The 26704-nt window shown below is 45.8% G+C and overlaps 1 protein-coding gene across 22 annotated transcripts in view; it reads right to left on the bottom strand.

The window, feature by feature from the left end:
• The window catches only part of BAZ2B (bromodomain adjacent to zinc finger domain 2B), a 108347-nt gene that overhangs the window by 43450 nt on the left and 38193 nt on the right, over positions 1–26704 (bottom strand). For 16 of the 22 annotated variants that reach the window (XM_065070079.1, XM_065070077.1, XM_065070074.1 and 13 more), the window contains 7 exons: positions 13363–13518; positions 8637–8798; positions 7031–7224; positions 6531–6731; positions 5499–5897; positions 2591–3200; positions 1156–1452 (listed from right to left, as the gene is read on the bottom strand). In XM_065070079.1, the coding sequence (XP_064926151.1) occupies positions 1156–1452; positions 2591–3200; positions 5499–5897; positions 6531–6731; positions 7031–7224; positions 8637–8798; positions 13363–13516 (2017 nt within the window). In that variant the 5' untranslated portion in view covers positions 13517–13518. Of the gene's footprint in view, positions 1–1155; positions 1453–2590; positions 3201–3791; positions 3810–5498; positions 5898–6530; positions 6732–7030; positions 7225–8636; positions 8799–13362; positions 13519–15676; positions 15696–18924; positions 19002–21225; positions 21500–26704 lie in introns of those variants that run through there. The other 6 variants (XM_065070078.1, XM_065070080.1, XM_065070081.1 and 3 more) reach the window with 5 other exon arrangements.

Raw genomic sequence — 26704 nt, 5'->3', positions numbered from 1 at the left:
GCTTTCCACCCAGTGAACAGACAAAGATCTGCTACTGGTCTGTTCAAAGCACCGCGAAGCACCAGACTACCGAACAAAGAAAATTAACTTTGCGCTTAAACAATCCGGATTGCTCCTAACGCACGGCAACTATTTCACAAACTGCTCTGGCCTGCTTCCGGGCGAGACACGGAGCCGACCACGCTGCTTCAAAGCCACTGATGTGACAACGTGGAACGGAACTCCTGCTCCGCTAATCCAAACGGAAAACAAAATCCATGAGCAGATGTCCCCATCTACAGCCTACCGACTTGCACGTCAATTAAATATCAACTTTCTAATTCAAAGTAGTAAATGCACAATTTCACTTAATTTTTGCCATGCAAATTGAGAAGTGACTTTCAAAACTGCATTCGTTCTTTTGTAGCAGCAGTAATTACTAAACGTTGCATTATTAGTCACCAAATGAAGGATTATATCAGGGAAATGCTAAATGTGCTTTTCATGAACCTTTTAAAAATAACGCCTTGCCCGTAATCCATAGATCCTACTAAGAATTTTGAAAGAATAATGAATAAAAATATATTTTAACTAAATACAGTTATTCAGTTTGTTGGGAAAGGGGCAGAACTGGAAGATCCACAATGCAAACTATAATGCATAGAATTAGAAATAAACAGGAATACCTGGGTTTAGAATAAAATGGTAAAGAACAAAGACTAAATAATTAAGAGTTTCAATGTAATAAATACCAATTCTGGCTATTTCATCCTGGCTTCTTTCAGATAATTATCTGAGCTAGAACGTCCTGGACTAAGTGTAATGTTCACGTCTCAAGAACCTGTGATCTGCTGACTCGGTTTAACATGTGCTGCAAGCCCCCGCGAAAAGATCACAGGGCAGCCCGGCTGGAAGGGACCTTAGAAGATCATCTGACCCAGCCTTTCGTAGGAAAGGGAAGCTGGATGACAGGATCCAGCGCCTTGTTCAGCCACAGCTTAAGAAACCTCCGGTGGCGGGGACCCTACCACACCCCTGAGGACGTCGTTCCAGTGAATTATTGTTCTCACTGTAAAAAATGTATTTCTTATATTGAGTCTGAACTATTTTTATAACTACTTTTACAACACATGCCGCTGGACGTTACGTGCGCTACAGTAACAGACGTTCAGGTACCACAGTGTGCGCTTGTTCCGAGGGCAGACGGTGCTGTCCCAAGAAAAACCACGGGCTGGCTCTCGGGACATAAGGCAGCTGGTGCAGAGCTCGGGGTCTTTGCTACTTGGAGATTAAGCGGGGTGGAGTGAGCTGCAGGACCAATGCAAGAGCTCTTCACAGACGACGGAGTCTTATTCACTTTCAGCAGAGATTTTTCTCCCTCAGTGTCTGTATCTGATTCATCTTGATCTTTATCATCTTCATCATCTTCATCCTCAGACCCTTCTGTATCTGACTCAGAATTACTGTCAGATTCTGTTGAAAAACAAGCGTGGCAAAAGGCACATTATGATTCCATAATTAATGGCAAACACATTTCAGTTCTAACACCTGCAAAGTCTTTTGTCTTATTAAATATGCTTTTTTGACTTATTTTTAATAGCGATCTCTTGAGTATATGTAGATGGTTATAATTAACTACCTAAATTTTAAAATTACTACAAATACGACAGCACGAGGTAATTCTGCATGATAATGCACTGTTGTTTCAGATGGAATTCTTTGGCTCTGCACGAGGAGGCGAGAGACGGAAGCTGAAGCGTTTAAGAGACTGTTGACCCCAGCAGCAGCTCCGGCTCCAGCATCCCCTGCCCACGCTGCGGGCGAAGGGCGCCCCGCAGGCTGGGAACCGAGCGCGGGGGAGCAAACGGTGGAAGGCTGTAAGGTGTCAGGACTGGAAGGGCGGCCATCTGGGCAAAGGAAGGGCTGGATAAAGAGTGGACAGGGTAAGGAACTGAAGATGGGCCACAGCTGTGAGAAAACAGAGAGGATTAGCCCAGGGTGCGTGGATGATGGCGAAAGAGAGCGATGAAGGTGGAGCCGGGCCCAAGGAGGGGCGGAAGGAACGCCTGGGAACACAGTCAGCTCCTGAAACGGGCCTTACCCTTCCGAACGGCCTAAGAGCCTTTAGAATAGCAGTTCCTCTCTACAAACACTGGGGCCCTTACAACAGCCCTGGTATTTTCCTCTACTCTTGCTCACTGACTGCTGCGCTCCCGAGCGAAGCACAGAAACGCTTCTCATGACCATGTGCAGGCGCTGTTCGTCCCTCTTGGGTGGGGAAGCCTGCTGTGCAGAGGGCTCTGCCTGCAGAGTATTAACGACCCAGCCCGTTCCCTGCACCCGGGCACGGCGGCACGGGCCCGAGCCGCCTCACCAGGGCAGCTCGCCGCACGCTCGCCATCAGCCAGCACCCAGAATGCCCGAAACACGATCCAGGGATGACACAACAGGGGACTGGGAGACCATGTGCCACTGTCCAGGACACCTGCAGGACACCATGTGGGCCGTGCTACTCCCAAAATTCCTACCCATTTTTTAATATGGTGGGAAATAAGTTTTCAACACTCAAAAAATAAAGTTGCTGCGTTTCCTATTAAAAAGGTTAAACCACCTGATTGGGTATCATCAGAATCATCATCTTCGTCATCCTCATCTTCGTCTTCATCGTCATCATCATCGTCATTTGAGTCATCAGAGTCCTTGCTGCTGGGGGCATCCGAGTCCAGCCCTCGGAACTGCTCCACCACCAGCTTTGCAGAGTGAAGGCGGTGTTGGGTTTTTACTGCATTTCCTGCGTTATTGCTGACGGGTTTCTCCTTTCCTGAGCCGGGTAACACAGGAGAGGTAGAGGGCACACCAGGTGTCCGGGTACCAGCTGGCTTTTTCCCAGCTGCGCTCAGGCTCACTGGCACGGAAAAGGGGGCGCTACTGGAGATGGCTACACTGTCACTGGTCTTGGTCTGGGGCTTCAGTTTCGTAGTAAGTGCAAGAGGAGCCTCCTGGATGACGCTCTGAATAACTCCATTGGGGTGGTGATTACCTAAAAGTGCATTTGTCAGGAATGGATTGGAATGGTTGTTTTCCAAGGATGTGAGTTTTTGATGAGCTGGTGAACTGGACGTTGGTTTGGGGCTTGACAAAGCCGCAATAACCTTCTTCAGGTTCTTAGACGATTCCTGTTTCTTTAGCTGTGCTGCTGGGAATGTCTGTTTATATTGTTCCTGAAGAAATAAGAACACACAGGGATAAAACAAATAAAAACTCCACATTTAAGTATTCATGCAGGTGAACTCTATGGGATCCTGATGATCCGCTCAGCTATTATTTAGAGAATGCTCTTGGCATAGAAAAACGTTATTAAAAACAACATGGAAAAAAGGTATTAGTGAGAAGTGCTGCGAGACGCGAGTTTGTGAACTCTGACAAAGTAGCACTTGACAGTCAAACACCAGTAACGGCTCAGAAACGCGAGTAAAGCTTACGTGGCCTTTAGTCTCAAGACTTCCAAGAAAAAAGAAAATACATCATCTTTGACAGAAAAAAATAACAGAATGCAAAAAGATGGTCCATTTTAAATCAATTTCTAAATACTGAGTCAAATACAATACATTCTTGAAGTTACTCACATTTAAAACTCAATACGAAATCATGGAAACCTACAAACTAAATATTCACAGGGCACACGTTTCCAGCTCAAGTGTTAAAGAATCCGAACCACTGAACGGCTCATGTGTCACCAGCTGAAGCCCCGTAACCCGAGTGTGACAGCGGGAACATCTTCCCGCGGCAAAGGCACGTGTTGTCATAATTACCATTTCTTTAACCACTCCAGAAGAATGACGAGCTTATTTGAATTTGCCAAAGTAACCGGGAGCTGAAAGGAAAACAGTGTTTCTCTTCTAATCTAGGAACACAAACTACACAGGACAGTAATTTCCAGCGCTCCATAAGGACTGAGAGCTAGCCGAGAATCTGAATTGAGTTTACCCTCGCCTAATACTACTTAGTTGAGAACAAAGTTTGCTTTTCATTATGAAACTTGCCTTGGGAAGTGTACTTTTTAATATATTTATATATATATCTCTCTTTCTCAAGACTCAGCATTTCTAAAATGCTAGATTTTTATTCTCTTCTAGCACACATTAAATCTGAACAGAAATGAAAATTCATCACTAGTCACCAAAATCACTATTAACAAAATCAACTACAAAGACTTTTGGCAAGCTATGGAAGGGCCAAGACACGTGTAAACACATTGTAGTGTCCTGCCCAGGAAAAGGAAGATCAGATTTACTGCGATGGCCATGCTGAGCGGTAACAGCTATCAGAGCATGAACATCCTCCTGTCTTCAAACAGCAAACAAAGCCGAGATTAAACCAAACGTGCTTTAGAAAAGGCTTTCAGCTACTTTGTTTAAAATAATGATTGGAATAGGTAATTTTAATTACTTTGACTTAAACCAATCCACCTTGAAACAAAGCGAAGCCATGCTTACGCACTACATATGGAAAGTGTTAAACCAGCATTCCAACTGAAACCTGGAGAAGCACACAAAGAACTGCTCAGGCCACACAATTTACCCACAACTACTTATTTTGACATTGATTTTAGGTGCTTATTTGCCTTAAGAGATGCACGCCAACACCCTTTGCTGTCTCCGCACCCGTCGCTCCCGCCAGCACCGATTCTGCCAGCAGAGCTCCAAGTTCCACCGCGTGACGAGCGGGAGACTCCAGCCCGGCGTTAGTGACAGGAGGCGCGATACGCCACAGCACGGCATGGCACGTGCACGGCACGCACACAGCACGGCACGGCACGCGCACGGCACGGCACGCGCACGGCACGGCACGGCATGCGCACGGCACAGCACGCGCACGGCACAGCACGGCACGCGCACGGCACGGCACGCGCACGGCACATGCACGGCACGCGCACGGCACGGCACGCACACGGCACGCACACGGCACGGCACGGCACGCACACGGCACGCGCACGGCACGGCACGGCACGCGCACGGCACGGCACGCGCACGGCACGCGCACGGCACGGCACGCACACGGCACGCACACGGCACAGCACGACACGGCACGGCACGCGCACGGCACGCGCACGGCACGGCACGGCACGCGCATACACGCACCACCACAGAGAAGACTTTTCTCCAAGATAAAGGTGTGGAATAGTTCAGGGCACTTGTAAAGTACAGCAAATCATCTCCAAAATTAGAGAACGATTATTTGCTACTCTTTACAAAAAACCCCAAACACCAAAAAATCCCTCTCAAAACAACCAGCCACCACAGTTCAGAACATACACTACCCACACAATTTAGTTAATTTACATAACCGCAAAATCCATGTAATGCTAAAAACATGTCAAAAAACATTATAGGAAAATAAATACATATATCATTTTAAAACATTCTATTTCAAAGAGCTTGACAGCACAAAGCTGTCTCTTGTTCAGCAGGCAACGCACGTTACAAACGGTCAAACAAACCCAGTGATTTCTCACTCACCCGTCTTGATCTCACATCGCTGGTCACAGAGACAGACTCTTCAGAGGTATTTTTACTCCCTGCTTTGAGTAGATCAGGGGAAGGAACTATGAGTTTTAAATAGGTTTCCTTTTTGGCTTGATGTACCAAGGACAAAGGTTTCACATTGGGAACCAGTCCCGTAGACTGTATTACACTTGTGTGTTTGTTCACAGATTCCTCCTTTGCCTGAGAGCTTTGGAAAATAAAGGGAAGCTGCTGTGACAAAACCTGAGGCTGCTTCTGCTGGGACTGGAACGGCGAGGGGCTCTGGGGATCAGACACAAGAGGTATCTGCTGGTGTGTTCTCTTCTCTTGGGACTTTTCATGGGGTTTCTGGCCATCAGTTTTCGCATCAGTTACGCCACTATGCATTAGCACCTGCAAAATAGGTATTTTTGACAGTTCACATCAGATCAGTCAAAGATCCTTCAAAAAACACCTACATCAGCTTCCATTAAATAACTATACAACTGTACAATTTTTAGCAGAGGATAAACAACAACAATTTTAAAATCAATCTTGTCATAGGTTTACTGTTTAGGGATCTTTTTCCCCAGATAGTTTCAGCATGCAAAGACAGCGTTTAGTAGAGAAGTACTAAACTATGGGCGTTTTAAAACGTATTTTTGACTGTAAAGCTAAGAGGAAACTCAAGATTCCGACCTTGATTTTCTATTTCTAGGAAAAAAGCAACTGCCAAAGCATTATCCATAGAAAGACACATTTCCAACACACTACCAGCACACAGCACTTCATTTCTTTCTATTTCCCACTATAACAAGAGTAACAGTCTACCAACCGTTAAACTCCTAGCCAGTAGAGAACAAAACACACATACGCACACACGCGAGGGAAGAAAAATACCCCAGAAAACCCTGAGGCAAAACCAAATTCTTAGCATTCATTAATATGTAGTTAAATAGTTGCTCATTGGTACACACACGAGCAGGCGGGCTTTTCATAGCCAGCTTCCAGCGACCAGACCGCAAGCAGCAGAGCGAGGTGTCGTACCTTGTTCTTGGTTTTGTGATGTGCTTCGTTTTCAGAGTCAGATTCATCATCCTCACTCTCCTCAGCGCTCGGGTCCTCCTCCTCATCCTCCTCCAGATCCTCGGAGTCACTGCTGCTTATGCCTTCGCTCGAGGTGTCTGACGAGGAGCCCGAATCGCTGTCGCTGTTACTAGAGCTTTCCACTGCCTTTTTTCTGGGCTTCTAACAGGAAGAGAAATCTCTGTTCATGGTTCAGCTTTAACCTGTTATATCGTATTACTATGCATCATCTTTAAAACACAGTAAGACTTCAGAGTAATCTGCAATCCTTGAACACAACTGACTGTCTTGCAGAAGACTGAAGAGAAGGGTACAGATCTTGCTTTAACAAACAATAATAAGAAAAACCTGAAACATTTTGTACTGGGAGAAACATTTTAAAATGCTGCTGTATGCACAATCAGAACACTTACCATGTCAGGTTTTCACCTGAATCTTAAGGTTTTTTTCTGTATATTTACCTTATCTTTGATTTTGTCAGCTCTGGCATCCAAGAGCTGGACTTTGCTTTGCTCCTGGTTGTATTTGCGGCCTCCTGCTCCTGCGGCTACAGCTTTCACCGGTCCTGCAGATGTTGCAATGCTGGTGGACAGAACAGATGTGCCGACAGCAGACACTGCAGCGGTGCTGCTCCCGTTCAGCGACCCATTTATACCTTAGGGTGACAGATTACAAATTGACACTTGAAAAACTCTGAAGCTGCAGATACTATGAGATGTTCCAGTCACACCAGCTTCCATAAACCCGTAACAAGACACCAACATACACTAAAAATATGCCATCCAAGAGCCACTTTGATTTGCTCATGGAGCCATTTTAATTAAAACATGCAGGGCAGAGGACAAACACATTTAACGCTGTAAGAAGACCAAAAAAACCCCGAATTCATCCATTTTTTAGTCCAAACTATCCTTGAGTTTAGTCAGATGCAGAAAAATAAGATTTCAAAGAAAGAAGATACAAAAAAGTATACATTCCAGTAAATATCTCACAGAATAATTTGTTTCCAAGTCTGAAGTATCAATCAGCTCCAAAGAAAAGCCATGAAGCACAAGATATTGTATGAGTATTGCCGCGTGTAACAAGAGGTGGAGAAGTGCGGGAATACTATTGGAAGTAACGTCTGCTTTCAAGTTTACTAATCTGTCAAGAAGAGTTGTTTTCTAAGACAACTACCCCTATTCACACAGACTTGCTGCTCTGCAATCCCAGGTCTATTATCAGATTGATTCTGAAACACACATCAGGTCCTAAAACCTACCAAAAGTATTTTAAAAGCTTTGCTCACACATCATGGAATACAGAATAGAAGATCCTGAGTGGGAAGGGATCCACAGACATCACCAAGCCCAACTCCCGGCTCCACACAGGACACTCAGAAGTTAAACCCCAGACCTGAGAGCACTGTCCGAGCAGCCCCTGAGCCCGGCCGGCTCCGGGACCACGTCCCAGGGAGTCGCTCACCCTCTCGGTGACACGCTCCCAGCGCCCAGTGCGACGTTCCCCATTGCAGCTCCATGCCGCGTCCTGGCGGCCCACCACCGGACGCCAGCGCGAAGCCGCCAGCCCTCAGCAGGACAGTAACAAGGTCACCCTGCAGCCTCCTCTCCGCTGAACAACCCTACTATCGAGCATCGAACACACGTCTCCTACATCCCCAAAACGTGTGCAATACCACTACATAAGATGCTGCTTTGAAATGTAAGAGAATGTTCTAATGTCACTGAACTATTTTCACTGAGATCCCGTAGCCGTAGCTGTCCTTCCCTTCATGCTCCCAACAAACAACTACCTGATGCCTGCTTCTTATATGCAGAGGAACAGTAGTCACTATGGAAGTACAAGGCCTCCTAAATAAAACCACAAACTTTAAAAGAAAAGCTTGGTAGAAGGAGTATTTTGTTGTTGAACATCCATACTTTGATGCCTCATGCTTAGCTAACAGAAGCAATTTTTAAAGAGCTATTTAGGAACAGGAAGAACAATGAAAGGTAAAGCTCAAATTCACATCTATACGCACGTGCAGGAGTTCGATACAGTTATTTGCTACACAACTTCAGCCATTACCTTTCTCTGTACTGCTCCGACTACTCTTTCCTGCGGCTCTGGAGTGGAACGAGGCAGGATCGTGATTCTGCGCAGGAGGTGCAAACAGCGGTGGAATTCCCAGGAGCGGTGGGAAAAACGCTGCCCCAGGACGAGAGTGCGTGTCCGCTGCTCGCCACCATTCTGCACCGAGGGGAAATAACAAACGTCAGTTGTGCTAGTAACGTATTGAAATGCTCCTGTAAACGCGTTGCTGTGCATCATCTAGAGCAGATTTACTAAATCTGGGAGTAAGAAGAAAATGCAACACTTTGGAACTTTAAATGACATGAATTTCCCACAGCAACTCTGGTCTTCAGTCATTAAAGCCATTCTGGTAAAGATTTCAATGCAGCTTCATTTAAACGCATTCTGAAAATAAATACTTAATGGAAAGCTAGGTGACAGCGATCAGCCCGAAACGAAACTGTTGGTCTTTCAACCAGTATCAGCACTCACAGGCCACTGTGACCATCCGTCCCTACCTCAGTCTTCCTGCACCAGAACCACGAAAAGCCAACAGCTCTAACGACCGCTGCTGTCTGGGAACGTTCCCAGGCCCGCTGCAGCCAGCGCTCCGGCGCCCGGTCCCGCGCGGGACGCCAGCCCCCCGACGCACTCCCACCCGCGGGCTGACGGTGCCGCAGAAAGAAGCAGGCTCTGTTGTTCCCCTGTAAATCCCCATTATAACGGTTGTTTCACAACCAGAAGCAGGGCTGGTCTGTGCTGCTTTGTTACAGAAATTCAAGATGTTGAGCAAGGAATAAAGATTTCTTATGTTAAAAACATTATAATAGTCCTTTTAATTTTGTTGCTGTTTTAAGCTTTCATATTAAATGGTTATTGATATTTGTTTTCCAGGAAAATAAACTTCAAAGGAGTCGATACAGTCCCTACGACTTTCAATTTTTGAAGTTCTTTACTGTAGCAGCAACTATTTAGAATATTTATGCAACCCTTACGTAATTCTTTCCTGCAGATTCTTGAAATTCTGCAAGACAAAGCAACTATATTTGTAATACGGCACAGCTAAGCCTGAACGGGCAGCCCCAGCGTCCCGCTCCCGGCACAGGTTTCTGTGCGCCACCGGGAGCCGCGGAGCAGCGTGCGGGCCTGCAGAGAACTCCAGCCAGCGGGGGCGCCTGCAAGAGCTACTGCAGTACCCACGACGTCTGGTAACACACTGGTTAGTCAACGACTGGAAACGGCCCACAAAGTGTAAGTAAAGAACAAACTTTCAAATCCGTCTAAAGGGAACAAAGATCCTCTGTGTGAGAGAAAGAAAATGTGTGTCTGAAAAAAGAAATGCAGCAATACTTTGTGAGGAAAGAAAAATCTCTTCTCTTAAAAGTAACTCTTCCCACCCACCAATCGAAACACAAATTCTATCACATTACCAGAAGCAGAAGGATCAGAAACATGACACATCAATGCCACTGTGCCAAGGGCTAGAAACACAGGCTGGGTCTACATAAACCCGACAGCAAACAGCTCGGGGCGGGCGCGCTGGTCACGGGGCGAGCGGGGGGCACGTCCCCGCTCTGCTGTGCCGCACTCATTAACCAAGATGAAAAACACAGGGCTTCTTTTTCTGGCCTTGTTTATGCTTACAGTACCAGATGTGTGAGAATGCTCTCCTGCCTTACAGCAAAAACTTCATCAGGCAGCACTTAACGCTGGAAACTCTGGAAGGCACAATCCACACAAGTGACAGGACAGACTACAGGGGGTAAGAACGTCTCTTCTCACTCCTGAGACTGACCTTTTCCTTCTCTTGAAAATGATTTCTTGAGGGCTTAAGTGCAATTCTGATTCTTTCTGAACCCTAAAACACAGACTAAGTTGCGGCATCCATTCAGGACAAGCAGTTTTGCACAGTGTCCCTGCAACCAGCTGAGCAAGAGCAAGGCCTGTGGTCTGGCCCACCGGCACGCTGCATTCTTAAAGTGAAAATATAAAGTTTGTACATAATGAAAACTGTGCCATAAGTATAGGACTTGTGCTATTTTATACATTAAACCATATAACTGAGCAGGATTTAGACTAACACATTATAAGGTGGTTACTTCATATTGCTATAAAACACATTAAGAAGGCAAGGAAAGTAAGAAACAGCTATGTAAGTACATGGACGTTACATACAGTAATTAAGACCCTTAATTAATACATAAATGAAGCGTGAACAAGGCTAACAAACAAATTTTAACCTGCCAGTGTCAAGAGACACTGAAATTCTAAGAACGTACATCACAGCAATTTAAAACTGTTGTAAACGCAAGACTAATCGCCAGAAAGACAGCAAAGCTTTGGTTTCACACACCTGTGCCAGCGCTGCTACTGACACGGGGCGTCCGGCGCCCTGGGGCTCCAGGGTCCGCCAGCGCCCACCAGCCCCAGGCAAGCCCAGCACCGCAGAAACACCGCAGGAGAAACGTGTTTATACAGTCTCGCATTTTAGGCACTAGATCTGATCTTTCTCAACATGTATTTAAGGAGCTACATTGTCATTCTTCTATAAAGACCAAGATACCAAAAAATAGCTGCTGTTGAGAAAAAATAAAATCTTCCATCTCAATCTTGTCACTACAAATCAGAAAATCAAGTGGAAAAAGACACTTTTCAAATTCAAACAATCCCGTCACTTTGTGCATTATGTCCACGATTTTGAAGTCCTCCTGGGTTTCACTTGAGGAGATCGTTGCTCAGAAAACACTGAACGTTTTTGATTTCACACACGCAGCTGCTGGTTCAGAAAATAAGACTTATTTTTTAAAAATAATTTCATAGAAAGTTAATGAACTTCCTTTTTTTGAAAATTAAAGACCCTTAAAGTCTGATACCACTAAACCAACAAGAATCTCTTGTTCAGCTTTGGACAGTTTCACATGCTGGTATTATTGCCCCCCATAAAGACAAAACACTGAACTGTTGTATCATTCACTCATGTGAGAAAAGGCCATTGATTTATATTCCTACAAAGCTGCTAACCTTCTCATGAGGAGGAATTTAAGCCTCTTTCCAGATTCGATTTGCTTCTCCGATGTGCCTTCTTATTTTTAGCAACTGGTGAATAAGAAGCAAGTGAAATATCTGTTTACTTGACTGGAATGCTTCAATTATTCAGAAACTAGTGCTGCACTAACCAACTAAACTAATGGTATGCGATGTATTTCATAATGGTTTCACACAGGTGCTTTGTCTATTTGACCTGGGAATATGCCAAGATAATTTATCTGCAGCGTACTGTCGTGGCAAAGCACAAACGCGCAGCCCTGCCGCCCCGCTGCGGTGGAGACGACCAACGGACTACGGACTGCTGCACGGAAAACAGAGAGATGAATGGGAATAAAAGGAGCCTCTCCAATTTAATGCATAGATTAAGATGCCTTCACCTTCTCTTGGCAAGAATAATTGTTCATTCTTGATCATTTTACTAGATGCTAGAGAAATGCATCTTTCAATGTGAAGATAATTTAATTATCAGATTGAGATAGACAGACATTGTCATAATGTTTTTATTTAAATATCACAGAAGTGAATAACATCTCCATCTAGGAGCCAGCTGGGATACCAGCCTATCCTGAGCACAGAGCACCCTGCCAATCCAGCCGTTCCCGGTGCCGGGCAGCCCTGGGCTGCCGAACAGGACTCGCGCGGCGCTCCCCCGGGCAGCGGGTGCGGCAGCCGCCACAGCGCTGCGTCCGGCCCAGGACGGACGGACCCGCACGCAGAGCCGATGGACAGCACTGAGAGCAAACCACACGCCAGCTTGTTCCTAGGAGTACAAAGTGTCCTCGAGAAAATATATATACATTATACACACACATATACATATATATATATAAAGACTAGATGCAGCCAGGCAAAGGATGTGACCACTAAAGAAACCTAAATGGAAACAACCCGGGAATACTGGGTATTCCAATCAGTCTGTATCAGCTACCGGACACAAGTAAAGCTGCTTTTTTTCCTGTTTTTTAAAATAGAAGTTGAGAATAAAATCCTAAAACCTATTTAAGAAAAGGACTACTGGGATTTTCTAATGGAGAAAGGATCTGACAGTTCATCATCTTTACTACATTACTCATCTGCTTTAGTCTTCCAGTATTTTGATAGACCAAATATATATCCTATACATACACACAATGTTACAGGAGACACAAAATTACTTGCTGTAGTATCCACAAAGTAAAGAGAGCGAGCAGAGCTAAGTGAGTCACACAAACCCTCCGTTTGGGACTGAACATTTATAGCCATTTGTAAATTAACTCCTACTACATTCTGGGAGTGACCATTAAAATGGCACGGGCTAATTAACACAGACAGAAATGTTTTGGAGTTGAATTTGTAGTGGGGTACTGAAAAACCAAACGCATTGTTATTCGGTTTGTTTTAGCTACGAACTTTTCTGGTTGATCTCAGAGTAACTACAATAAGTAATTCTAGGTGTGCAGACGTTCTGGTTTGTCTCTCATCCCAAGACAGCCGCAGATGAGCAGATGCTGCCTGTAGCGGGGCACTGAGAATCGACTGTTCTACAGCGTCGGGGCACAAGAGTTGTTCGGTTTGGAGAACACACGCTCGCTCACCCTGCTGCAAGAACCACGCTTGCTCTGGAAGCGGCGCATTACCATATACGCGACTTGTAACGATCAAGTGCTGACAAACAGGAAGATCACATTGCAATACATACTGGAGCCGTTCTTACCACACGAGCTGATGGCGGCGCTCAGTGCCGCAGCCCCAGAGGACAGGCCGCCTTTCGCCACGGCTGAAGCCACCGGCGGGGCAGAAGGCGCTGGAGTGGAAACGGCTGCCGCGGAGGAGACCGGTGGTGACGCCAACCGCTCTGCGGACTCCATATCTGCCAGAGAGAAGAGAAGAGAAGAGAAACGCCCGTCAGAGGCAGCAAACGAGGAGCCAGGGGCTGCAGGACCCGACCCATCCCGGCTCCACAGACCTGTCGTCACGCCAGGAACTCCACACCCCAGCTCTTCATTTAGCAAAGACCCAGCAATTATGACGAGACCGTACAAATACGAGGGCTATGAGCTTTCAGAATAACAGTGAAAAACATGGAAACTATTTCCCTTCAGAGAATTTACCAAGGCAAAATATTATTAAATGTTTTACATTTTTAATTCAGGACTGCTAAATACATCCTTTTCTCCAATAAAACATTTTCTATCCACAGTTAAAGAATACCTCATTGATTTTAGTGACATATTATAGCTCAGCTCAACTGCTACTCAGTGGGAGCAGACCACTGAAAAACACCGTATGTACTGCAGACTTCAAATGCTCAATTATGTCCATTAAATGCTATAATTATTCCTAAGGATAATAATTAATAAAAATCCCTTTCACACGGGATTATGATTTAAGTCTGTATCTGTGGATTTAAGTCTGCACTGTTTGCAAAGATGCATCATTTCACACTACAAAAAACCTGCTATCTTTAGTGTAAATGTAGAGATGGATAAATAGACACCAATGAATACAACAAAGCACATTCTCCAGACACTACGGATGACGGAACTTAGGGGAGGCCAACAGGCAACCCTTGTACAAAGACCTATGGTTTTGCTGTATGTTAGTATTTGTTGTTGTATATGGCCATGGTGATTCTGCTGTATATACACATGGCATAAGGGACATGAGAAGCACATCATAATGGTATTATTACAGCAATCACTCATAAAAGGGAAGGTGTTTCCAAGCTTTAATGCACTGCATTCAGCACTCAGGATTGAAATGTTGTATTTTATCTATGTTTCCTGACAGAAGCACCCAGAACTCTCCAATTTCTAAAGAAAATTCCTGCCATGTTGTGCGTCATAATATGGCATTAAAATAAGTCTTCCATTTAACGTGTTTCACAAATAAGCACAGTTAAGAACCAACTATAAGCAATCCCAATTTGTGTCATATCCTTGGTAATTCAATACCTTTCAATACAGAAATAAACTCATCTGTGCTTGCAAGCTCTTACCCACCAAATGCCGTATGTTTGAACTGTAATACAGCATCAGGTAAGAACTGCAGGAACAGTAACAAATTGCCCTTTTAAAGCTCCTCTTCCCCCTCCCCCTCTTTTTATTTGGGGAGGGGGGTTGCCAAGGGAGGGCCCTTTTTCAACCTTTACTTAAGCTTGTTTAAAGGGATTAATAGAAAATTGCGGTATCACTGCTCCTAAATCATTCTGAACTGAAGAAATTACATTCCCTTCCTAAAGACGCACACGCTTCTGCTTCCAACCGAGCCGACCCTGGATGGGTGAGCAGAGACAACCAACAGCCTCCCGCGGGATGGGCAGCGACCGCCGCCCGCAGACCTCGTGTGTTCTGTGACTAGCACGTCCACACCGGCTACAGCAGACCCATATTCTTTTTAACCTCCGGTATAAAACAGGCGTTTGCTCCAGTCAATACTTGTGAACTTTTATGACTGGTTTTTAAGCTCTCGTATTTGTAAATTGGATAAGTAAAACTAGGGAAAAAAAGGCTTTTAAAATTATCTGGGTACAACAATTTGTGTCAGTTCCTCTCAATGCTTTGCTCAAAACTCCAGTGATTTTCCCAGAATTTCCCATAGTGAATAATAATCATGAATGTAACTGAATCCAGTGAAAACAGAAAGCAATGTCTCTATAAAAGGAACAAAGGGCGGTATGGGCAGCTTTACACAAGGAAAACGACGCCTTTTCTGAAAATAAAATTACTAATGTTGAATAAGAACACTAAGAAGAGGTAAAGGCTTACTACAGGAAACAACAATCCAGTCATTTTCACATTTAACAACATGAAACTTCTTTAAACTAAATTATGTACCAATTCCACGCTCAAAAACTCTGATGAAATGTACACTAACAAAAAAAAATACATTCTTAAACAGGTATTAACAAATAACTCCGCTCAAGAGATAATAATATGTAATTATGTAATAACATCCTGTCAACAATAGTTGAGATGCACAAAAACTAGATAAAGTGGGTCTTGAAACACCCTGACCAGCAGACTTACCTCCAGCTTGCAGTGTAACCTCTACACTCCCAAGTATTGCTGCATCATTTCAATTACTACCCCTAACACAGTGAAAAAGAAGCGGAAAGTGATGGGGCACAAAAATACTTCAGTCTTCTTCAATGACCAGGTGAAATTTGTAATGACTCTTGGGCGGCCAGCTACAAGAGGGCCCTGCAACATTAGGTGTTCTCTTGCCTCACAGCCAGGTATTCAATCATACTGATCCATGCTGCTGCCCGTGGGCGTCTCGAGTGGAAGCGAGCGCTCTGGCGCTCAGGGTGTCCCGGCTGCGAGGGGAGCAGCCCGGCGGCTCAGAGCAGCGCGGCGCGGCAGAGCTCACCACCACCTAACAGCTTCAGGGCACGGAGTAGAGTTCACCCGGCTCCGCGCCCTCGGCGGGGCAGACACACCGCGTCGGCACGGGAGGTGACGCCGAGCGGGCACGGGGTGACCCTCACGGGAGGTGACGCCGAGCGGGCACGGGGTGACCCTCACGGGAGGTGACGCCGAGCGGGCGCGGGGTGACCCTCACGGGAGGTGACGCCGAGCGGGCACGGGGTGACCCTCACGGGAGGTGACGCCGAGCGGGCGCGGGGTGACCCTCACGGGAGGTGACGCCGAGCGGGCGCGGGGTGACCCTCACGGGAGGTGACGCCGAGCGGGCACTGGGTGACCCTCACGGGAGGTGACGCCGAGCGGGCGCTGGGGTGACCCTCACGGGAGGTGACGCCGAGCGGGCGCGGGGTGACCCTCACGGGACGTGACGCCGAGCGGGCGCGGGGTGACCCTCACGGGACGTGACGCCGAGCGGGCGCGGGGTGACCCTCACGGGAGGTGACGCCGAGCGGGCGCGGGGTGACCCTCACGGGACGTGACGCCGAGCGGGCGCGGGGTGACCCCAGCCCGGGTTCCGCACCGCCCGTCACAAAGGCCGCGGAACCAGGGGAGCAGGGGTGAAAGCAGCGATCTGCCAAGAACCGCACCAACAGGTGCCCTGAGCAGAACTGCCCAGAACGGGGCAGCTCACGGCAGACGAGCTGTGGGCACGGGAGGCTCCCCACGACGCTCCTGCTCTGGTGGCACAGCCTGGTCAGACCTTCCCACATGCACACCCTGTGGCTACGGTGCTTTACACACCTGAGGTTTTTAAACTCAAATACAAGTGTCAATATAATCAATGAGAGTCACTTTACATGGCTCAAATGCTGTACAAATCTTAGAGGTCAGGTCGAGTACTAAGTAATTCAAGTTCTACAGAACTTCACTGTAATTATGTCACTTGATAATTTACATTAAGCACATTACCTAGAACTCACTAGGGAAACAAGCCACCGTAAATCAACCACCACGATAAAACTTGTTTTAGTAAATCAACAGCAAGATTAGCCTGTGTTTCACAAGTATCAGACCAACTACAAGACCCCAACGATCCATTACTGTCAGTAACACTGTGCGAGGCACAGGGCACATTCATGCATTATACCCCAAACCCTTTATAGCCCCCTTTCTAGTGCCAGGCCAGGTTCAACCAGGGCTGTAACAGCTGTTTATTGCGTCAACTATGCCCTACTTATGCACAAAATACCTATTTATTTCACAGAGGTGAAGACATGCATTTAGAACTCATTAAAGTATATTATTTCCTTTTTCCTCACCTACCAAGAAAGGACAATGAAGAGTGGTGTTATTTCCAAAATTAAGGTACGGGGATGACCAGGGAAGCGGAGCAGCTCGGTCTCTTCCGATACACTTCTCGAGCAGCTCTCTGAAGTAGCCAAGCCTGAGTGCTGAAATACCACCACTGACACAGAACTGCTTGAGTGGACTTTAACAGGAAGGCAGAGGAAAGGAGCGCCTGCGAACCCGTGGCAGACAAACCCATTAAACCTGGAGCGTTCTCACCAGCACTGCTTTAAGGACACGAGCACCCCCGCCGCAGCAGACAGATCTACACCGGCAGCTCCAGAGAAGGCCCTGGGCCTCACATCACGGAGCACTTGGGACGTGCTGCCAAGAACCACATTAATTGATCTTTTTGTACTTTAATGTATAAACATGTAACCAAACTCCTGTTACCGTTTTCACTCCAACTTCAAGTATGCAATGAAATGATAGTCCAGTAAGAATAAAGAGCAAAGAGAAGAACGCTGCCCTGCGGTAAACGCCTTCTCTTGTTCCGTTAACGCCAGGGGCTCCTGAGCTGTTCACTTCCATCGGATACGCAGGCCAGCTGTGAAAACACAGCCCCATTGCTTGACTGGTAAAAACAACGAAAACTTCTTCCCCGGTGACGCAAACCTGTTTAACAGGGTTGTACACTAGATTAAGATATGTATCCTTTACTGGACTGATGCTATTTTAAAGTCACGGTGATCCAGCCAATTTTTGACACTACCTCTGTTCTAATCTGCCTGACAGCTCTGGACCATCGGGGCGCCAGAGAGCTCCGTGTATGAAGAACTGGGTTGGGCTTTCCCAGCGCCCCGCTGCACACACACCGCCCGGAACCACCTGGAGTGCAGGTGTCTGCAGCCTGAATTACGGGTGCTGTGACGGTCACCTGCCTACAGAGGGCAACTGAAAACAGAAAAGGTTCCACAGTTTACATACAGTCATTTCACTGAAGTGCCTGTGACACTAACGTCCTGAAAGTGTCTTCGTCTCCAATAAGTACAGACCTAAAGAGGTGCCTAACAAAAGAGTTTATCTTCCCTCTACATCCTGCTTTCTCCTCAGAGATAAATATTCCTCCCTTTGGTGAGGAAAGCCTGAAAGTTTTGGCACCTCGACTAAAAACTTATCATCGAGGAATACTAATTCCTCCGCTTTGATCTCCTAAAGCTCCTTGTGCTGTCACGAACAGGAGCGTAACGGTTCCCACTAACGCCTGACCAGCAAGGCTGAGACACAGGAATGGTCTCCACATCTTCCCATTGTTCCAGTCACGCAGTTCTCTGCAAAACCAGCCCAGTCCTGGAAGGATTCTGTGCTATGCCAGCCATCCATTTAAGGCAGCTTCACCACTGGCATCTGCCCTTACTGCTAAGTATCTTTCTTAGGTTATTTGTTTCTTACACTTTTAAGGCATTATGATCTTTCAAAAAAAATAATTAAGCAAAACAAAACCAACTAAAAACAGTCCACTGAAGTTTACCTAAACAGAGCAACTAGCAGGAATAATATCTGGGTTCTTAAGATACAAAGAAATAAACCCGAGCCTGAACAGAAGCCATGGCAGATCTTACCACGTCAGACTATCCTCGCTGACTTCATCCACAAAACCAGACAGGTGCAAACTGACATCCCAGTGTTACTGACACACCTGAAAGAAGTGGTTAGACATTAAAAAACCTGACAGGTTGCATTTCTGTTTCCACATACTGCAGAGAAAGCAGACAACAAACCGTCTGTATTTCCATCTACAAAACCAAACGTCCATGTCAGAATACCTATCTAGACTTCAGGCTTCTAGCAAATCCACATGCTAAACACTACATTTTCCTACATGATTACAGAACACCCGTTAAAATACAGGAGTCCATTTTAGCTGCACCAGGTGTTGTTTCCTTGGCAAAGCCTGGTTATCATTTAAAGATTAACAATGATACACGGTATTCCCGTAAACCATTGTCCAGCAGCACCACCAGGGCTGTCCCTCCTGTTCTACAGGAACCCAGTTCTGCTACATAAGCTGAACTGAAGCTTTAAACAAAGAAACTCCGCTGTGAGGCACTGAGCCCTGAGCCTAAGAGGCTCTACAGACACGGAGTATGGAAAAAGATGAAAAATAGTGAGGGGCACATCTTTAAAACACCAGGACTGCAAGACACAGGACAAAAACTGAGCAGAGGTACAAGAAGCCAGCTCGACAGTGCAGACTGCCAGCCTGCTGGGAGATGACTCGCCCGTTTTGCTGGTATGAAGTTTTATCTTGTGAGAGGAGCAATTCCGTATTTTCTTGAAAAAAGGAGTCTTGTTTGGTAAGAGGGATTAGTACGGACCAGTACTCCAGGTCACCGGTGTTCCCAATTAAATTCCCGGTGTCCCGGGGCTGGTAAGGGGGCAGCACAGCACGCCGGGGAACCTCCCCACCCCGAGGACGCTGACTGGCGCTGGCTCCCCAGTAATCCTCACAACACCCGCCTGAGTATTTGGGGGAAAAACAGCGCAGATCAACAGTTTCCAAACACCAGGTCTCCACCACCAGCTGAAAAGAGGAGCTGTTTGACAAATTAGCGCAGATTGGATCCTCCTCCTTTCCGCACGGCGCCCGTCCCGCCCCGCTCCCCTCCCGCCAGCCCTGTGCCCACGCTCCACAGCCCACGGGTCCCCAGCAGCGGCTGCCGCCCCACGCTGGGAGCAGCCCGTGCTCCGCCTGTTCTGCCACAGCGGGAACAGCCACGGATCCCTCGTATATGCTGTTTATTTCACAAGTTCTTTAATAATGGCTATTATATTTGAAAATATATATTCTTTTTACTATCTATTATGAAAATATTTACTTCTTTTATCTGAGTCGTAACTTTTCTCCAGATTCCATTTTTGGTTCAAGTATCTGTCAACATACATAGTGGATACAGTTTCATTTAGTAACAGGAGGTAAGTCATTTTATTTCCATAGTAAGGGAATTCACAATAGGTGTTTTTCAGACTCTAAACAGCTTACCCAAAAAAAGGACAAGAAGTCTTTGGTACCATGAGCACAATATTATTTTAATACAAGTTTATATTGGAATGGCAAAATTTGACTTCACACCTTTCTAAACTTCCCTCAAATAATCAAGAACATGCATTGGTATTAGCTGGTATAGAACTTCAGTAATGCTTATCACGGTACATACAATGCTATTGCAAATTCTATTACATTTATACTGGTTCAAGATAAGACCAATCTTAAAAAGACAAAACAAAACAACAACGCCAACTCATTGCACACCCGTTTAGCAGAGCAGAGTGAGCCCCAAAACTCACTGCAGCCATCGCTTCACAGCACGAAACCGGTTAACACTGACACTCCGGAGCAAGAGGAGCCGGAGCCGTGCACCCCGTGACAGCTGCCACTGCCCCCGGCCCGGCCAGCAAGAGCCAGCAACCAGCGGAGTGCAAACACAGCAGCTACAACAAACATCCCAACAGCAGAACACTCACTGCACCTGTAAGAAAAGCTGACGAAACCGCTGTTTTATTTGAAAACTTAAGTTCATTGGACATGAAACAGTTCTGCGAGTGATAAGCCATGAAATGAAACACGTGCATTTTATGTCACTGTATTTGTCCAGCGAGTATTCACCAGAATTGTTCATAAAGTTAATACCAGCTCTCTAACACCTCAATAGACTTTGTTTTAAATCTCATGCAAATCAGATATTTGCTCATTACTACTATCAGATAAGCATTACAAAAAAGCAGTAGTTGTCTGTCCCAGAATATCGAAAAATTCAAAGTTGCATCTCTCTATATTGTGTTTGAAGCTCTAAACATTCCAAACTGTTACCGCGGGGCGGAAGGGGGAGGGAAGGGAGCGGAACACGAGCAGTGCGGCTTACTGTGCAGCGCAGCTTATTCACAAGGAGCCATTATCCTGTCGCTACCGAGCAGTGACAGCACTCCAAAACAACAGCCGGGGCTTTGCTCTTGTTTTCTTCTCTCTTTCAGGCAAGAAGGAAGAACACGAGCTACCGTGCCCCACCTCTGCCGAGCCCAAAGGTCACCAGATGTCTGCTGTCAAGAGCTACCCCGAAAACAAAATTCAAGCGAGCGTTTACAAACTGCACTGGAGGAAACACCTCAGATCCAGCACAGCCTCCCTGCGTGTTCCACACCAAACATGGCCGTCTCATTCAGAGATTAGCAATTATTGTAATGAGATCCTGCCCAGGTCAAACGGCGCTTCCTGCAGGGACAGCCCGGCTTCCTGGGAAACAGCCAAGGAAGCAGGGATCCCAACACGCACGGACCGGCGGGCAGGGATCCCAACACGCACGGACCGGGGATCCCAACAGGCACGGACCGGCGATCCCAACACGCACGGACCGGGGATCCCAACAGGCACGGACCGGCGGGCAGGGATCCCAACACGCACGGACCGGGGATCCCAACACGCACGGACCGGGGATCCCAACACGCACGGACCGGCCGGCGGGGATCCCAACACGCACGGACCCGCAGGCTGCTGGGCATGCACTGCTAATTACACCTGCCGTAATTAGCTCAGCCGGCGAGGCAGCAGGAAACTCGCAAATAACTGAACCACAAAGGAAATCTTTCAATGTTACACAATGCCGTACTTCGTTGCCTTCTTTTTAAGCCAAGCCCAACAAAACTATTGTATTGTCTTTTAAATAATGCTTATGTACATACCCCAGAACAAACTGCTCTAAAAGTTGTTTTGGTATGAGAAAGTGCTATGAAATGAAAACCTGAATCAGCCCTGGAAAACCCTGAAACTGAGGAGAAAAAAAAAATGCTTATTCCTGTGTTCAGAATTTAAACATCAATCTCCAAAAAAGCACAATTAAAGAAATCTAAAGATATTCCAAAATGAACAAAATTAACTTACTGTACACAATTTTAAAAGAAAAAAAAAAAAGCCTTTTTATTTTTTTTTAAACTGCCTAACGTTTTTGCTCTTGAAAAGAATGAATTACACATGGCTAGATACATGGCAGCGATCCAGTGAGAAAAGGTGGTTGTTTCCTACCCATAATTTTTCCAAACACTAATTTCAACAAGCTCCAGTTTAAAACCAGATTCTCACAGTGGAACTGAAGGGGGCCCCCGGCTACTATGAAAATTAAAATAACCACCTCCCAACCAACAACCAACTCCCCATAACACAGCCCTTGACTAGTGCAAGGAAATCCTGCTGCTCCTAAGCAACTCAAGTCTTTGGTCCACTGGCAGAAGGCAGAATCTCTTCAAGGGGTAAATACAGCCAACCTGCTATACAGCAGGTTGATGCAAGTGGAACCACCACGGTGCCCTAAACAACAGCACGAGGGCTGGGACTTCAGCATGGAATGAGATAAGAGACCATTTGCATACTAGAGGAACTATGCAAAGGGCGGGGAATGGATGTCCATTAATTCTCCCTCTCTCAGAAGCACAGCAGCAGGAAACAAGAAACGCAGGGAACGCACCAAAGTAACGTGACTGAAGGAACAAATCAAGGAACACAACAAAAGCTTCTAATAACAATGTTTTAAATACGCTGCAGCCATTTCTCACACTCAGCTCAAGAAAGGAATGAAAGAAACTAGGAGAACAAAACCCGCCGAAGGCATTACCAGAACAACCGCGAACCCCGGCAGGTTGTGCGCACCAGCAAACCCGCTCCGGGGACGCGCCCGGTGCCAACGCGAGGGGCTCTGCACCCGGAGCACACCCCGTCAGCGCTCTGCAAGCTGGGCTCGGCACCGTCAGTACAGACACCGCTTCCTAATCAGACACATGGACACAACTCCTTCCTTTTAGAAAAAAACAAAACTTCAGCAGCATTTTGTTCATCTCGCCTCCTATGGCTACTCATCTTACAAAAAAAAGCACTCTTGTCAAACCATCAAATCAGAAAATCTTTCTGCAGAGACAAGGAGTTATCAGCAGAACTCTTCACAGTAGTCTTGAAATAGTTTTAAAAAGCAATGTATGTTGTACTTATATTATTTGTACTAGTATCACTGCAAACAAGCTCTCACAGCAAGATTTAGGCGCTCATGATCTAAAGGTTTCTATACCGAGTTCTAACTATAAATATGGGTATTAGATACAGATCTAGCTATATATATGGGTATTGAAAAATAAATCCAATGAAGTTAAAGAATTTTGAAACGGTACATACAGTAACAGTGAGTAAAATACTGAAGTGTTCTTTTATTGAGATGTCAAACATTGCCCAGGGCAATTAAATCTATGGCCATAAAGAAAATGAAAGATACTGAATTTATTTTTTCAAACACATCCACAGCTTCTCACAGAGCGCCGTGTGCTGTGATTCACCCAGCATCGCACCACCACAGCGTAAGGGTCAGCTCAACCCGCACCAGCCCCAAGGAGAGATCTGAGCCTGGCTGCAAGTGCTGCACCATCCAGGCCGCCCCGCTCCAAAAGGAGTTTTCATTTAACACTTCACAGCTCACCTCTGATAAAGAAATAAAAACACAGTTTAAGCTATGAATGTTGCTTATGCTCATCTGAGAACATATTAACTCTACGCAACCTCTAGAGAATGCCAGCAAAGCCAGAGATCTGTATTTTGCATCATATCTTGATGCGAATATAAAAACTGCTTCAAGAAATGCAGATTACTTCACAGCAGAAACACTTGCTTAAAACAGTAAACCCTGATGAATATAAACACTATGTAAAATCCAGCATCACCTGTGAATACACAGGGACAATTCACCACCTACAGAAATCATCTGCTGGACTGGGACACCACAAGTTCTAAATCACTTTTTACTGAAGTTAAAAGGTTAACAGAAGTGACCTTTCAGAAGTGGCCCTTCACACGATGGCATCCCAAACTAGTCCTGTTTGTGTCCCTGTGAATGGGACTGACACCACTCTCAGCCCAGCGTCCCTGTTCCCACAACGCAGCCCAGCGCCGCCCGTCTAAACCTGCACCACCCACCCAACCTCGAAAAGCCACGAGCAGAGGCTGCGAAACCCGCACCCACAGGCCGGTCACAGCTCGGCACCGGGAGGGGCGGTCCTGTCCCCGGCCCGCCCCCGGTTCCGCCCCCCCCGCCCCGGTTCCACCTTCCCCCCCGCCCCGGTTCCGCACCCCCCTGAGCACACTGCTCATGATTCACCGAACGCACAGACGCTTCATCTAAAATAGTATCTCGGAATTGAAGAAACATAGCAGATACTACTGAACTACCATCGGGAAAGAGCCACATTCTGCTGTCACTAAATGTGCCTCTGACAAAAGCCCAGCGAGGACAGCACCGTTTCGGGGCGCGGAGAAGTCACCCGCACGGAACCCGGAGCAGCATTCTCCTCTTGGCGTTACCGCAGTGCCCACGAGCACTCTTCGTGCTGGCTCACCGCCTACAACTAATCATAAAACTATTCAAAACACCAAATTAACATTCATTTAGTAGCATTTCATACACTTGCTACTAGATTTTGACTCCACAAACTTCATATACGGAATAAATTCTGAAAGAGCACAGAAAAATACCTGAAATCAATCATTTCAGTGTGTTTTAGTTTTTCTGCATCAAAGCCTTCTTGTATGTTCCTTCTCATTTTGGACAGTATGTTTGTAAGTAGCCACTTGGAAACAAACGAAACTAAAGCCCGCCAGTATCTTCGTGTACCAGAACAGACCATTGCTAATAAAGTTGATGTAATTCACAACAAACCGTTTTTCGATATTTTTCAGTATATTCTGCTACAATATACAGAGCGATTTGAGTCTGTGAGATTTGTGATGATGTGTGTTTCAATGCTCTATAGACGTCACGATCAGCCATTTAAAACGCATTACAGAAACCAACCTCTTTAAACGGAATTTCTGGTTTTTTATGTGGTAAGTTCAGTATCAACTGTTACTCAGGCAGACTGAAGGTTCTGGTGACAAGATCACACGGGTAGCAAACACAGCAAAGAAATGCACAGAGAAGGAGGGTTAAACTGCTCTTTCCCATACAAGTAACCACTAATTTACCATTTTATTAGAAAATTGAAATATAAAATTATTTTGAAAGATTTCTCAGAAGTTTTCAAAGGTTAGAACAACTGTAACTATATATTCTTTATGTATCACCACAATACACACATGCTCACACACGCAGCCCCTCTGAGAATACACTATTCATTTTGCTGCAGAAGAACAGACATTGCATAACAATGAGATTTGCTAATGAAATCAGCCATCAACCTGGAATACATATGTATTAAACCAGGACCTCCGTGTCATTTTCTTTGTGCATCGTTTGTTCTCTCTCCCGTCGTCCCTCGACCTTTCGGTATCTTGTCCTCCTCCCGGTCTCAAGTGCAGCAAAACTGCAAAATACTTGGTTAGCACTGTACGTACAACACTTTTTACTTTACGAAATTTATTTCTCTCCTTATTGCTAAATGTAGATTCTAATCGCATGGCTTCTACCAGCACTGTTAGCGTAGCCCTGAAGGAAAAACAAACACCAGTGGGTGCTGAGGAGACAAAGGAGTTTTACTCCTCAGTAAAACAGCAGCAACGTCCGATGAAACTGGATGGCACTTGGAACACACTATACCCGCACAGATGAACGTGCACACTAGTTAATACAACACCATCACATTTAGGAAAATCTCCTCTAGATTTATCTAATGACTAAACAGGAACAGAGTTTAGAACCATTACATGAATAAAAGTGCAACTGCTTTGCACAAACATGCAAAACCATTGTGAAACCAAGTCAAACAAGCCAGCCGGTTCAGTACCGGTGTGCACAAGCCAGCATCAGCTATGCAAAACACCTAAAAAGAGAGAAATACTGAATGGAATTATTTATTCTACTGCTCAGAGCTGGCCATAAAAATTAAACGCTACCAAAGCATTAAAAACTGGGTTTTTTCCCTCGTTATGCTAACATCATCTTTTGGTTTTGTGGGATATATGCTGCCTTCTACTTCATAGACAAAAAGCAACCTATTCACACAGCTAGCTCCAGGAGTGTCAGAACATGGCTTGGATTCACCCCAAACTAGTAAAATTAATAATACAGCTGAACACATTTGTCCACTGTTTTCATTTGACAGAGTTTTTTAACTGAAATAATCCAATAAGATACTGTTACTATAATGCCACTATCAAGTTAGTGGTTTTGTTGATAAGCGTCAAAGTTCAAGTCCAAAAACTAGTATAAACCAGTAGAAAATAAATGTCTGCTAGCTTGTCTGGTAGGGTTGGGGTTTCTTTGGTTGTCAGTGGGGTTGGCTCGTTTGCTCTTCTTCCTTTTTCACCCTAATTCCATTAAGCCAAACCCCAATTAGTCAGTTACTTTTAGTATACAAAATCGCATACAGAGCTCCTGC

The sequence above is a fragment of the Columba livia genome, chromosome 7 (assembly GCF_036013475.1).
Source record: "Columba livia isolate bColLiv1 breed racing homer chromosome 7, bColLiv1.pat.W.v2, whole genome shotgun sequence".
In the NCBI taxonomy this organism is placed as follows: domain Eukaryota; kingdom Metazoa; phylum Chordata; class Aves; order Columbiformes; family Columbidae; genus Columba; species Columba livia.
The sequence above is the reverse complement of the archived record's forward strand: the minus strand, read 5'-3'. Positions and strand labels throughout refer to the sequence as shown.